Source organism: Bos javanicus, chromosome 9 (genome assembly GCF_032452875.1).
Source record: "Bos javanicus breed banteng chromosome 9, ARS-OSU_banteng_1.0, whole genome shotgun sequence".
Taxonomy (NCBI): domain Eukaryota; kingdom Metazoa; phylum Chordata; class Mammalia; order Artiodactyla; family Bovidae; genus Bos; species Bos javanicus.
In genome coordinates, this window is record NC_083876.1 from 19,798,371 (window position 1) to 19,813,783 (window position 15,413).

General features: G+C 36.1%; 1 protein-coding gene across 9 annotated transcripts in view; it reads left to right on the forward strand.

The window, feature by feature from the left end:
• TTK (TTK protein kinase) overlaps positions 1–15,413 on the forward strand; it is a 48,651-nt gene that overhangs the window by 26,245 nt on the left and 6,993 nt on the right. For all 9 annotated transcript variants that reach the window (XR_009738392.1, XR_009738391.1, XM_061427281.1 and 6 more), the window contains exons 15-21: positions 7,231–7,388; positions 7,515–7,666; positions 8,866–8,990; positions 10,332–10,409; positions 13,553–13,729; positions 14,183–14,267; positions 14,802–14,899. Coding sequence is in view for 7 of the 9 variants with exons in the window: in XM_061427281.1 (XP_061283265.1) it covers positions 7,231–7,388; positions 7,515–7,666; positions 8,866–8,990; positions 10,332–10,409; positions 13,553–13,729; positions 14,183–14,267; positions 14,802–14,899 (873 nt within the window). In the remaining 2 variants the exon portion in view is untranslated. The remainder of the gene's footprint in view (positions 1–7,230; positions 7,389–7,514; positions 7,667–8,865; positions 8,991–10,331; positions 10,410–13,552; positions 13,730–14,182; positions 14,268–14,801; positions 14,900–15,413) is intronic.

Sequence of the window (15,413 nt, forward strand, 5' to 3'; positions counted from 1 at the left end):
GTTGGGGAACTAAGATCCTGCATGCCACACAGTGTGGCCAAAAAAAAAAAAAAAAATCACCAATGACCTCCATATTTTTACCAAAACTAATTCTTGCCTTTGATTCTGGGCTACATAGCATATGGGACAGTTGATCACTTTCCTCACCAAAGCTCTTTTTCCTTCTTGGCCTCTCCATGTTTCTCTTCTCCAGTGGCTGTTCTGTTTTTCTCATAGCGCTGACCTCAGAAGAGCAAGGCCCCTGAGCTCAGTTGCCTCTTTTCTTCTGTCTCTAAACTCACTCACTCTCTTGGTGCTCTCATCCAGTCTTGTGGTTTTACACACCAGGTATATGCTGACAGTTCCCAAATTTATATTTCCAGCTCAAACTTCTCCCTTGAATTCCAGCGTTGTGTATCCAGTTTGACTGCTCAGCATCTCTTCTTGGGTGTCTCTAGATATTTAAAACTTAATATGTCCCAAGCATAACTCTTGTTTCATAGTCTACCATTTCAGTAAATGGCAGCTTCTTTCTTCCAATCACCAGGCCTAACACCCTGGGTCATCACTGATTCCGCTTACACTTACACATTCATCCAGCTGATCAGCAGGTTCCACCTCAAAGTCCATCCAGAATCTGACTCTTCCTCACCACCTCCACTGTTGTCCCTTTGGCCAAAGTAGCTTCATCTTTTCACCTGAATTCTTAAAATTGCCTCCTAACTTGTCTCACGGATTCTTGCTCTTCTTGTCTGCTTTAGCGTAAGGGTTTAGTTTCCTCCAGATACCCTCACATCTTTGCTCAGGTATCTTCTAGATCAGGCCTTCCCTTGACTACATTCTAAAACCATCGCTCTTGCCTTCCAGTCCCCAGCACACTGTATTCTCTCCTGCTGTATTTTTCTCCTTAGCTCGTCTAATATGTTCTGTAAGTTACTTACTTGGTTTTGTTTTTTGTGTCCCCTTGCACTTGAATGTGATTTCCATCAACATAGGGATGTTTGCTCCATTATCTAGAACGGTGCCTGGAACAGAACAGTGACTGAGGTGTTTGTTAAATGAATAAGCTGACCCTCCTCAGCTGTTTTGCTGTTCTAAGTTGTTATGGATAATACATATGCCATAAACCATATTGAAGTGAAGTTGCTCAGTTGTGTCCGATTCTTTGCGACCCCATGGACTGTAGCCTAACAGGCTCCTCCATTCATGGGATTTTCCAGGCAAGAATACTGGAGTGGGTTGCCATTTCCTTCTCCAGGAGATCTTCCCAACCCAGGGGTTGAACCCGAGTCTCTCATGTTGTAGGCAGACGCTTTACTATCTAAGCCACCAGGGAAGTCCAAACCATATTGGGTTCATTTTCATCTTAACAGTGTTTTGAACATTATTTTCCTTGGAAGATAATGATGATGTAAGCTTACTTAAGTCAAGGGCCAAACGATAAAGTTATGACCAGCCTGTATTTTCTTTGTGCAATTAAATTATTTAATTATCATGATGGCCTTGCCAAATTCAGTATGCCTCAGGGAAAAGAGGGTAACATGCTTTATGAACCTAACACTGTTCATGCTCTGTCTGCTAGAGTTTAGACAGTGACCAACTTAGACTGTATTAAGAACATTTTAGAAGATTCATGGGGCTAGTAGAAATGGTCAAGACACTGACCATTCTAGTTCTTTCATTAACTTTGCATGAAACTGAAAAATTATAACTGACACTATCTCTAACTGGAAGTAAACGCTCCCTAATCCTTTTCATGAGTTATTGCCAGAGCAGGGACATTAGGGGAGGACAAGCACATACATGGAAAAAGCTGATTTAGAAGTTGCACTTGCTCAAAATTTTTGAGATCTCTGTTTTAATATCCTGCAAATCTTTTTTTCTGATATACCTGACAATGGTAATATGTTTTGAATGTCCACTTTATTCTGTCCTAATTGTCTTTAATAATGGTAGCTAATGTTTGCTACACACAAACATGTCATCTCAGCATCCTTCCAGCCCTGTGCAGAAGCTGCTCCTAACATTCTAATTGTATTGAAACAGAATAGTAGATACTCTAAATTCTCTGAGAGGTGTAAGGCTGTTTGTTGTTGTTTAGTTGCTAAGTTGTGTCTGACTCTTGGACCTCATGGACTGTAGCCCCGCAGGCTCCTCTATCCATGAGATTTCCAGGGCCAGAATACTGGAGTGGGTTGCCATCTCCTTCTTCAGGGGCTCTTTCCAGCACAGGGATCGAACTTGCATTTCCTGCATTAGCAAGCAGATTCTTTACAACTGAGCCACCAGGGAAGCCTGTAAGGCTGTTTGCTGCTGCTGCTGCTAAGTCGCTTCAGTCGTGTCCGACTCTGTGTGTTTACCTCATGCCAAATAGCTTTGTGCTGTTTAAAATTGCTTTTCTTTCATTCCTTGCTGTTGTCTGCTGCCTCTTGCCCTATCACTGTTTTATGTTCCTCCCCCTCTAATTTGCTTTCTGAGCAAGTAAACCAACAATACTTTGTTAGAGTTTTGTATTTAAAGTACAGGTAATTGGATGTAGCCGACGACCTGATAGACTCTGCTTTCAGTGCGGTTTCAATGCATGAATCTCATTTACTCTTGGGCTCTTTTCTTATTTCTTGCCACTATTTGCTGGATCAGTTCAGTTCAGTCACTCAGTTGTGTCCGACTTTGCAACCCCGTGGACTGCAGCATGCCAGGCCTCCCTGTCCATCACCAATTCCCGGACTTTACTCAAACTCATGTCCATTGAGTTGGTGATGCTATCCAACTATCTCATCCTCTGTCATCCCCTTCTCCTCCTGCCTTCAATCTTTCCCAGCATCAGGGTCTTTTCCAGTGAGTCAGTTCTTCGCATTAGGTGGCCAAAGTATTGGAGTTTCAGCTTCAGTGTCAGTCCTTCCAATGAACACCCAGGACTGATCTCCTTTAGGATAGACTGGTTGGATCTCCTGGCAGTTCAAGGGACTCACAAGAGTCTTCTCCAACACCACAGTTCAAAAGCATCAATTCTTTGGCGCTCAGCTTTCTTTATAGTTCAATTCTCACATCTATACATGACTACTGGAAAAACCATAGCTTTGACTAGATGGACCTTTGTTGGCAAAGTAATGTCTCTGCTTTTTAATATGCTGTCTAGGTTGGTCATAACTTTTCTTCCAAGCAAGCGTCTTTTAATTTCATGGCTGCAGTCACCATCTGCAGTGATTTTGGAGCCCCAAAATATAGTCTGTCACTGTTTCCCCATCTATTTCCCATGAAGTGATGGGACCAGATGCCATGAGGTTAGTTTTCTGAATGTTGAGTTTTAAGCCAACTTTTTCACTCTCCTCTTTCACTTTCATCAAGAGGCTCTTAGTTCTTCTTTGCTTTCTGCCATAAGGGTGGTGTCACCCGCATATCAGGAGACAGAAATGGCAACCCACCCCAGTATTCTCGCCTAGAGAATACTGTGGACAGGGGAGCCTGATGGGCTGCTGTCCATGGGGTTGCACAGAGTCAGACACGGCTGAAGTGACTTAGTATGCAGGCATGCATTGGAGAAGGAAGTGGCAACCCACTCCAGTATTCTTGCCTGGAGAATCCGAGGCACAGAGCAGCCTGGTTGGCTGCCGTCTATGGGGTCTCACAGAGTTGGACATGACTGAAGCGACTTAGCAGCAGCAGCATCTGCATATCTGAGGTTATTGATATTTCTCCCAGCAATCTTGATTCCAGCTTGTGCTTTATCCAGCTAAGCATTTCTCATGATGTACTCTGCATATAAGTTAAATAAGCAGGGTGACAATATACAGCCTTGACGTACTCCTTTCCTGATTTTGGAACCAGTCTTTTGTTCCATGTCCAGTTCTAACTGTTGCAGATAGTCAAGGTTACTTGGCTTTTAAATAAATGATGTTTTCTTTAATGTTAAAAGAGGTAAGTTAATATTTCTTGCTTACACTGGCATTCTGTATCTGAGTTTATACATTTTAGAAGCCCCATCCCATTGCACATTTGCTGAAAGTTAAACACATTACCAGTATTTTTCCAAATGTATTAATATTATCTGCCTAATAAGCATTGATTAGAAATTGACTGTCATTATAGCCAGAACAGTTTGGCCTGGACCTCACCGTAGCAACATCTTGTTACTGTCAACTTGATTTTAAAAATTGAAACTCAATCTACTTTTCACAACCAAATACACTGATAGCTTACAATTAGCACTTATTTTTAATATTGTTTACCACATGGATGAAATTGTCAGCTCCAGTCATAGTGGAATCAACACCATCTGTGAAATGAATTACTTTTGATCCCCTTATTCAGCCCTTAGTGTTCCTTGGCATTTTTAATGTCTTTTTCTTCAGATTATTTCCCTGGTTATGATATCTAACAATGTTATGAATGTATATGAAATTTAAATTACCTTATATGTTGATAGATGTTTTATTAGATTTATGCATTGGAGTCATTGAATACCCATTGTCATAGGTAGATGAAAATGTACTGTTACTCTCCTAACATTTTTTTTCCCTTCTATACTCAGAATAAGGCCAAACATTTTTTTTTTCCTTTTTTTTTTAATTTTATTTTTAAACTTTACAAATTGTATTAGTTTTGCCAAATATCAAAATGAATCCGCCACAGGTATACATGTGTTCCCCATCCTGAACCCTCCTCCCTCCTCCCTCCCCATACCATCCCTCTGGGTCATCCCAGTGCACTAGTCCCAAGCATCCAGTATCGTGCATCGAACCTGGACTGGCAACTCGTTTCATACATGATATTATACATGTTTCAATGCCATTCTCCCAAGTCTTCCCACCCTCTCCCTCTGCAACAGAGTCCATAAGACTGTTCTATACATCAGTGTCTCTTTTGCTGTCTCGTACACAGGGTTATTGTTAGCATCTTTCTAAATTCCATATATATGCATTAGTATACTGTATTGGTGTTTTTCTTTCTGGCTTACTTCACTCTGTATAATAGGCTCCATTTTCATCCACCTCATTAGAACTGATTCAAATGTATTCTTTTTAATGGCTGAGTAATACTTCATTGTGTATATGTACCACAGCTTTCTTATCCATTCATCTGCTGATGGACATCTAGGTTGCTTCCATGTCCTAGCTATTATAAACAGTGCTGCGATGAACATTGGGGTACACGTATCTCTTTCCCTTCTGGTTTCCTCAGTGTGTATACCCAGCAGTGGGATTGCTGGATCATAAGGCAGTTCTAGTTCCAGTTTTTTAAGGAATCTCCACACTGTTCTCCATAGTGGCTGTACTAGTTTGCATTCCCACCAACAGTGTGAGAGGGTTCCCTTTTTTCCACACCCTCTCCAACATTTATTGCTTGTAGACTTTTGGATCGCAGCCATTCTGACTGGTGTGAAATGGTACCTCATAGTGGTTTTGATTTGCATTTCTCTGATAATAAGTGATGTTGAGCATCTTTTCATGTGTTTGTTAGCCATCTGTATGTCTGCTTTGGAGAAATGTCTATTTAGTTCTTTGGCCCATTTTTTGATTGGGTCATTTATTTTTCTGGAGTTGAGCTGCAGGAGTTGCTTGTATATTTTTGAGATTAGTTGTTTGTCAGTTGCTTCATTGGCTATTATTTTCTCCCATTCTGAAGGCTGCCTTTTCACCTTGCTAATAGTTTCCTTTGATGTGCAGAAGCTTTTAAGTTTAATTAGGTCCCATTTGTTTATTTTTGCTTTTATTTCCAATATTCTGGGAGGTGGGTCATAGAGGATCCTGCTGTGATGTATGTCGGAGAGTGTTTTGCCTATGTTCTCCTCTAGGAGTTCTATAGTTTCTGGTCTTACATTTAGATCTTTAATCCATTTTGAGTTTATTTTTGCGTATGGTGTTAGAAAGTGTTCTAGTTTCATTCTTTTACAAGTGGTTGACCAGATTTCCCAGCACCACTTGTTAAAGAGATTGTCTTTAATCCATTGTATATTCTTGCCTCCTTTGTCAAAGATAAGGTGTCCATATGTACGTGGATTTATCTCTGGGCTTTCTATTTTGTTCCATTGATCTATATTTCTGTCTTTGTGCCAGTACCATACTGTCTTGATGACTGTGGCTTTGTAGTAGAGCCTGAAGTCAGGTAGGTTGATTCCTCCAGTTCCATTCTTCTTTCTTAAGATAGCTTTGGCTCTTCGAGGTTTTTTGTATTTCCATACAAATTGTGAAATTATTTGTTCTAGCCCTGTGAAGAATACCGTTGGTAGCTTGATAGGGATAGCATTGAATCTATAAATTGCTTTGGGTAGTATACTCATTTTCACTGTATTGATGCTTCCAATCCATGAACGTGGTATATTTCTCCATCTATTAGTGTCCTCTTTGATTTCTTTCACCAGTGTTTTATAGTTTTCTATGTATAGGTCTTTAGTTTCTCTAGGTAGATATATTCCTAAGTATTTTATTCTTTCCGTTGCAATGGTGAATGGAATTGTTTCCTTAATTTCTCTTTCTGTTTTCTCATTATTAGTGTATAGGAATGCAAGGGATTTCTGTGTGTTGATTTTATATCCTGCAACTTTACTATAATCATTGATTAGTTCTAGTAATTTTCTGGTGGAGTCTTTAGGGTTTTCTATGTAGAAGATCATGTCATCTGCAAACAGTGAGAGTTTTACTTCTTCTTTTCCAATTTGGATTCCTTTTATTTCTTTTTCTGCTCTGATTGCTGTGGCCAAAACTTCCAAAACTATGTTGAATAGTAATGGTGAAAGTGGGCACCCTTGTCTTGTTCCTGACTTTAGAGGGAATGCTTTCAATTTTTCACCATTGAGGATAATGTTTGCTGTGGGTTTGTCATAAATAGCTTTTATTATGTTGAGGTATGTTCCTTCTATTCCTGCTTTCTGGAGAGTTTTTATCATAAATAGATGTTGAATTTTGTCAAAGGCTTTCTCTGCATCTATTGAGATAATCATATGGTTTTTATTTTTCAATTTGTTAATATGGTGTATTACATTGATTGATTTGCGGATATTGAAGAATCCTTGCATCCCTGGGGTAAAGCCCACTTGGTCATGGTGTATGATCTTTTTAATGTGTTGTTGGATTCTGATTGCTAGAATTTTATTAAGGATTTTTGCATCTATGTTCATCAGTGATATTGAAGGCCAAACATTTTAAATTATTTACATCAATAATCCTTATGTGTCTGTCTAATAAATGTAGAAGTATTGTGAGAATATATAAATAATGTATTCTAAACTTTTCCCTTTGTTTTACTGTATAGGTATTTCAGGTATTGAATGAAAAGAAACAAATACATGCTATAAAGTATGTGAACTTAGAAGAAGCAGATAGCCAAACAGTTGAGAGTTACCAGAATGAAATTGCTTACCTGAATAAACTACAACAACATAGTGATAAGATCATCCGACTTTATGATTAGTAAGAATTTTTCAGTTTAAAAGAAAACTTTTTTTTTTTTTTGCTTTAATTCTTATGATAAACACTTAAATCTTGGTAGTATAATCTAACCATTTATTGTTTTGTTTTCGTTTATTTTAATGGCAGTGAAATCACAGATCAGTACATCTACATGGTAATGGAGTGTGGAAATATTGATCTGAATACTTGGCTTAAAAAGAAAAAATCCATCAGTCCATGGGAACGGAAGAGTTACTGGAAAAATATGTTGGAGGCAGTTTACACAATTCATCAACATGGTATTTTAAAATCTCTTCATTATAATGTTAAAATATTCATTAGTAGTGCCATCTTAGAGAAAGACACTTATAATTTTAAGGTATTGGTTATTGGCAGCTTTAGGCTAAATAAACTAAATATTTGGCAGTTTAATGAAGATGAAGAGACAAAACCATTTCTTTAAAATACTGTTAACAAAAGAATACAGGGCATGAACTCAAATCCCCACGTTCATGAAGCATCCATAACACAAAATGTTTCATTATCAGTAATAACATAGTCCCTAGTCCTGGGTCTCCAAATATTTGAATCGCAGCAGATCTGAGACTAAGGTTCAGGCATTCTAAAAATGTTAAATGTTTATTTTACTCATTCTAGTTGTTTTGTATTATGCACCTTGTATGAGAGTTTTTTTTTTTAACTACTAGCTCTACATTCTGGGTTGGCTTTTTACTTGGTCTTGGTTCTTTTTTGTTTGTTTATTTTGCTTTTTTGTTTTATTTAAAACTCTTTAATTCTATCATGGCCTTATATACTGTACAGAGCAATTGTCTCTTGTTTTTGCATCCCAGCCTCTCCCTGCAACCCCTAATCTATTTCTCCTTCCTCATAGAATCCTGAATTTCCTTCCAACTTTTCAACAGTTTGGACTTGGTTCTTTTTAGTGGTTCTTTGCCTTTTCCTTATTTTAAATAACTGATAATATAGGTAATTGTAAACTATCTCCTTATGTCTCTCTTCCTATAAGTTAGAAGATAATTCACCAGTGATCAAGATCAGGCTTAGGGGTGGGTATATGAGGGGCAATAGAGTCCTACCACATGGCAGCATCATTTACAGTACTGTCTTGTGGTCAGAGAAGCACAGTGGTTGTTAAGACCATAAACTCTGAAGTCAGACTGCCTGGTTCAACTCATGACTCTGTTCCTTAGGCTGTGTAGCCTTGAACAGATTGCTTAAACTCTACCTTAGCTTCTGCAACTAAAAAGAGGATAATAATAGTACTTGCCTCAGCATTGGTATGAGGGTTGAATGGTTCAATACAAGCTGCAAACTTAAAATAGTGCCTAGCGTGTAGCAATTTGTTGTATGTTCACAGAGTATATTAAAAATGAATATTTAATTTGACTAAAGAAACCAACTCATGAGTAGACTGTGCAATATCTTTGTACTTAGAATGTTTGACATTGTCTGATATTATACTGTATTTAATTTGAAGGTATTGTTCACAGTGATCTGAAACCTGCTAACTTTCTGATAGTTGATGGAATGCTAAAGCTAATCGATTTTGGAATCGCAAACCAAATGCAACCAGATACAACAAGTATTGTTAAAGACTCTCAGGTAATGAATGGCTGGTTACTACACAGTAGAGTTCAATTCCTTTTCATCTTTGAAGTATTAATTTGCTAATGAGGATTTTATTTTTCCCTACTTCATTTTTCAAAGGATTTGAAAACTTTTTTTATAAGAATAAATATTATAACCATAAAAAATAAATCACACAGTTAATACAATTTAGTATAGAAAGTCAAGTCCCAGTAGACATATATCCAGCAATTTTGAATGATTTTCATATAGCTGAGGTAGAGAAGCAGTAATACCTGCCTTGAAATCATTTTGGTTATCTAAAATTCACCTAAAACTTTGTCTCAGTTTCCTGGTAGCAGCCAAAGAGAATTGCAGTTTTATGTTTTTCATTGTCCTTTATGAGGTAAGATTATTTCATTCTTCCAGAGAAGTAAAGCTTTCCCTATCATTTACATTTGAAAAAAATTATTAAGTGGGCCATGATATTGGAAACAACATAACAAATATTGTACTCAACCACATTTTTATAATAAGATATGCAACAGCAATCTTAATAAACTTGTTCCCATAAAAACCAAGGTGATGACAATCAAAGAATGACTAAAAATAATCCTGCTTACAGCCAGGATAGTGTGCTCCATGTATGCAGATCTCTGATGTGGATCTGCCTTAATCCTAGGAATAAAACTGGATTTTTTTTTTTTTTAGGAGTAGCTGGGCAGCATGCCCTTCAAACAGTTCTGTTTGACAGTTACTTCTTTTTATATCAAAAATACAGCTGAAATTTATTTGTAAATCAGTTTGATGATAACTTCTATGGCAAGACTCTAAAGTATAGGCATTCATTATTTGAAAGCAGAATCATTTTAGAATAAAACAAATACAGTGTAAGGTTGGCATAATCCTGCTGCGGAAACTCTTGCATGATGTAGACACCCATCCTGTCTCTATTTGGACGGGGGCCTAGGGAATACTTAGAGACAAACTGGATTTTTGGTTGATTGGTTGGTGGTTTATATTGAAAAGTGTTCTGGGTCTATTCCAGCACAGAAATGAGTGACGAATCAATTCCTTCAAAGTTTATGGCCATTAATAAATTTTATCCTGTGAAATGTTATGGTCTCTGCCTACCATAATCATAGAAATAGCTCAGCATTCTGAAAGGAGTTAATTTTTTGATTATGAATCTAATTTATTTTGCTGGAAATGTGAAGAAATTTGTTTTAATATTTTTGTCAGTTATTTGAGTTTCACAAATATATTACTGAAATCTGTAATTATTCAAGTTGTCAAGAATTTGGCATTCATGTTTTTAAAAATAGCAGACTGAAGTATTTTCATTGATTTCCGTGTTTTCTGTGATTTGGCAAGTAGGTTGGGACGGTTAATTATATGCCACCAGAAGCAATCAAAGATATGTCTTCAAGAGAAAATGGGAAGTCCAAATCGAAGGTACTTTAAGATTATTTATATCCCATTTATTTTACACAAACAGGAAATGGGCTAGTCTCTGACTAAATTAACAGATAACTGAAATTTTATTTCTTTAAGTTCTAAAATTAAGCCATTATAGAGACCTTGCCTTATTAAGCAGACTGTCCTGGGATTCAATTTTACCCTTCTTTATTGATTTGAGATTGCTCTTTTAATATTGTGCTTTTAATGTGGTGATGCCTTACAATGTGCTCCTATAAGAAATGCATATTGGATATGTTTTTAGTTTTAAAAATAAGACTAAATTCTGATATGGACATCTTAATTAACACTGAACTTATAACCTTAGAAGTCTTTTTTGTTTCCTCTCTGACTCTTAACGTTTTATTTCTTACCGTTTCTTCATTTGTAAATTTTACATTTCCAAGTACAACTCTAGCAGGTAATTTTTCCATGTACTTTCCCACTTGCCTTATTTTGCTACCACTGTGAGCGCTCATGCTAGTCTCACTGGTGCCCTTTGTTGAGTCAGCTTTGCCTGCCGTGGTGCCTCTGGCTCCAGACTCATCCTTTTTCCCCTATAGCAGTGTAGTCTAACGGATGCAAGCATACATCGCTGTGCAGTCCCTGTGTTCAAGTTACAGATCTACCTCATTATCAACTGTCTTTGTGACCTGACTTGCCTGTTTCTTGGTCTGTCAGTTAGGCTTCCGAATAGTACCTATTTTAAAAGTAATTGAGGATTAAATGAGAAAGAATATAAAGCATTTAGTACATTGTCCAGCTGAAAACAGTTGCTTAATAAATATGCTTTCACTTGCTAAATTATATTTTCCTCCCTAGAAAATTGTGGCTTCTACATATCTTTGCAAATAACTGACATATAATTATGCCTAACAGCTTCTCTTATAAAAATTCTTCTTAAATCTCTTTAGCTTCTCCTTTTCTTTTAACACATAGATTTGTCTGCTGTCTTTTCTTGATTAGACTTGCCATAGTTTTGTTAATTTTCAAGAGCTAGGTCTTGGGTAGAGGTGGGAGGGAGGCCCTAGAGGGAGAGCATCTATGTATACTTATAGCTGATTCATATTGTTGTACAGCAGAAACTAACACAGCATTGTAAAGTAATTATCTTCCAATTAAAAATAAATTAAAAAAATAAAGAACCAGGTCTAGATTTCACTTATTATATTTTCATTTGCTAATTAATTTCTGCTTTTGTCTTTGTCATTTGTATTCCCTTTAGGTTTTTTTCCCTTTGCTTCTGCATTTAAATAATTGCTATTTTAATTTTAGTAGTCTTCTGTATAAAGTTTTACTCAAGTAAAACTTTGAGTTTTACTGTTGCTGCTACTGTTACTGTAGCGTTTCTTATTTTCACAAATTTCCAAAATTCCCGATTTCAGGTTTAAATTTTTCTTTCTTTATTTTTTTTTCTTTAAAATAAAATTGGGTTTGAGCTGCATGTAATGTTCAGATCTTTTTCAGTTGTCAACTCAGTACTTTAATATGTAATAATGGGAAATATCAATTCCATTGTATCACCTGCTCTGCAGTGGCCTTAGGGATTCTGAATAGAAGATAAATTTTTATCCCAACATGTAAGCTCACTGTTGCTAAAGAAGAGCTCAGGGCCCCTCCCAGTCTAGCTCTGTTCTGAAATTGCTTTCCAGTGAGCAGCTAATGGCCACTTGGGGCTTCTGTTCTGAGGTCTGTCGGGCACATTGATTACTTCTCTCTGCGTCAAATGCCTCTACCATGCAGGACTTGTGGCTGTTGGTGATTTGTCTCCATTTACATTCTGGTTTTATTGTAAATATTTTCCTTATGTTTATGGTTTTGCTACCAGGCAGCTCTGTCTAACTTATCTGGGGATTTGGAGAGTTTGAAAAACTATGCTGCCATAACACTGCTATTTTCCTTGAATCTGAAATTATTTTTAGTTTGTGATTTAGGTTTAGAAATGGACTTAAATTTCCAAGTGATTAAATTAGAGGAAAAGATTATTTATTATTATTATCAGTTGTCTTTGTGTTCAGATAACGGAATCTATTTTCTTGCTCATGTTCTGAAGGGCATGTTAAAATTTGCCCCCACTTCAAATAATTTAATATAGTTGCTTAATATAGTTCTATTAAATGTGGTTTCAGTGCATAAAAATTCATAACATCTCTTAGTTGATTATACCTTTTATCACAGTGAAATGACCTTCTTCTGTTAGGAGCATTTTGCTATGTTCTCTTTTTCTAAATATTAATATTGTTGTCTCTTCTTTTTCTTTTTTGTATTTGGTTATATGTGTCCATTTTTTTCCCCCTCCAGCTTTCTGTGTCATTTGGTTTAGATTAATCCTTTGTATAGAACATATGGTTACTTTTGTTATACTGTATATTGAGTACGTATCTTTTAAAAGAGGAGTTTAGCCATTCTCATTTACTATACTCACTGCTGTGCTTGGTCTTAATCATGTTTTTTTAAAGTCAAAAGTAGAATTATGTTGTAATATTGCATTACTTCTAATGAGGTAATTTAATACAAAGAACATTTAATAATTAATATTTACTGAGAACCAGAAACTATTCTCTATGTTTACCCATATCTCATGATTATTTAATGTCCATGACAGTGTCCTTTTATTATTTCTGTTTTGGAAGTGAGGAAACAGATAAGGAGAACTACCAGCTAGTACTAAGGCAGGGACTCAAGCCCAGCCCAACCCAGTCTGGCTCTATAGTTTATGTTCTTAGTTTTAGGGTAGCTCAGCTTAACCTTTTTTAAAATCTATACATAGTTACATATTATGAATTTATTTAAAACCATATTTTAATCCAGTAATTTTGGGGAAAACAAGTAAATTTCATGCTTGCAGTTATGATTTTTAGCTTTGTGTTTTCACAGACTGACAAGAATGTAATATTTTGTTTCAGTCAATCTATTTTAATTATGAGTTTGTTGAATGGAGCTCATTTCTTTTGATAAAATTGCCTAATGTAATAAAAACTAGAAAAGGATGTTTTGTAACGAACATAATTTAATACTTGACACATGTAATGATGTTTAATTATGATTTTAAATATGAGGGTAAATATGTGTGTGTGTATAATATTTTAATTTTATGCCAAAATAACAGTAACTTCTTCTTCTTTTTTTTTTTAACTTAGATAAGCCCCAAAAGTGATGTTTGGTCGTTAGGTTGCATTTTGTACTATATGACTTATGGGAAAACACCGTTTCAGCATATAATTAATCAGATTTCTAAATTACATGCCATAATTGACCCTAATCATGAAATTGAATTTCCTGATATTCCAGAGAAAGATCTTCAAGATGTATTAAAGGTAATATTAATAGTATATAAATATAGAAGAATTATATTTCATATAGTACTTAATTGTTTACTTAAAGAAATAGCTGAGGGAATTCTCTAGTGGTCCAGTGGTTAAGACTCAGCACTTTCACTGCTGTGGCCTAGCTTCATTCGATGGCCAGGGAACTAAGATCCTGCAAGCCGCATGGCATGGCCACAAAATGAAAGAGAAATAGATGAAATGATTGGAATTTCTGGAGTAGATAAAGCTTTTCCACTGAAAATTCATTTTGAAGGTTTTTAAAACATATGAATACTTGGAGATTTTGAAGAAATGATGTGTAAAATCATCTTGTCATTTCTGAGTAGGCACTCTAGAAAGCAGCTTCTGTAATATGATGCAACCTGGAAAAATACTTTATCAATATTGCATAAGGAAACTTGCTTTGTTTTTGTTTTAAAAACTTAACCTTTATGTTTATAGTGTTGTTTAATAAGGGATCCTAAAAAGAGGATATCCATTCCTGAGCTTCTGGCACATCCGTATGTTCAGCTTCAAACTCATCCAGGTACTTCTTTAAAAATAAATTCATTATCCAATTGGTAATATCAACAACCTTCTGACTACTCTTTTCCTGCATGCCTCCTCCCTTAAGGAAGTTCCTTAATGCTAAATACGAAAATAAAAATAAATGAGATCGCCTTCCTTTACTTGCTGGCATTCATTTTTACTTATCCTAGGAAAGGGACTATGAACAGTGATAAATTATAAGAATGTAGTTATTGTGCTTTTAAGCAGAATACACATTTATATATGAACTTCTATTTTTCTTACTTGATACCAGTGTGCTATTAATTCTATATTTATTTTACACCTAGGCTTCATAGGTGTCTCAGTGGTAAAGAATCTGCCTGCCAAGCAGGAGATGTGGGTTCAATCCCTAGGTTGGAAAAATCCTCTGGAGGAGGAAATGGCAACCCACTCCAGTATTCTTGTGTGGGAGATCCCATGGAAGAGGAGCCTGGCGGGCTGTAGTCCATGAGGTCGGACGTGAGTCAGACACAACTTAGCAACTAAACAACAAAACCAAATTATTTTATAGGTAACCAGACGGCTAAGGAAACCGCTGAAGAAATGAAATATGTTCTGGGCCAACTTGTTGGCCTGAATTCTCCTAATTCCATTTTGAAAGCTGCTAAAGTGAGTATGTCTATGCTCTGTCTACACTAATTTTAATTGTTTTGTATAGTTTAGTGAGTTAATAGGCACTTAAACAAGTAAACCAAAGGAAAATTGGCCCAGTCATTAGATCAGCTATGAAGTGTGTTTCTGTATTTAGATACTGAATATGTGCTTTTTAACAAATACAGATTTATTTGATTTGCACTCTTGTAATGGGCAGACAGCACAATTGAAAATGGATTGTCATATAAGGTATATTGAAAAGATTGCTGTCAAGTAGGTCTCAACCAGACTAAATTCAGTAAAGAATCTTTTAAATCAACCCCATTTTTAACACAGCTTTTGAATTTATTTCTTATAGCCAATTTTATTTTTAAACCATCTTAGACAAATCAGAGTATTTGTCACATATAATGACTTCTGGGTAGCTGTATATAGCAGTCAGTACTTTTCTCAAAGCAAATGTCTCAAACCTGTTAGTCTCCCAGTGCCTGTTTACACCATAATTTTTTGGATCTCACTGACATTAAAC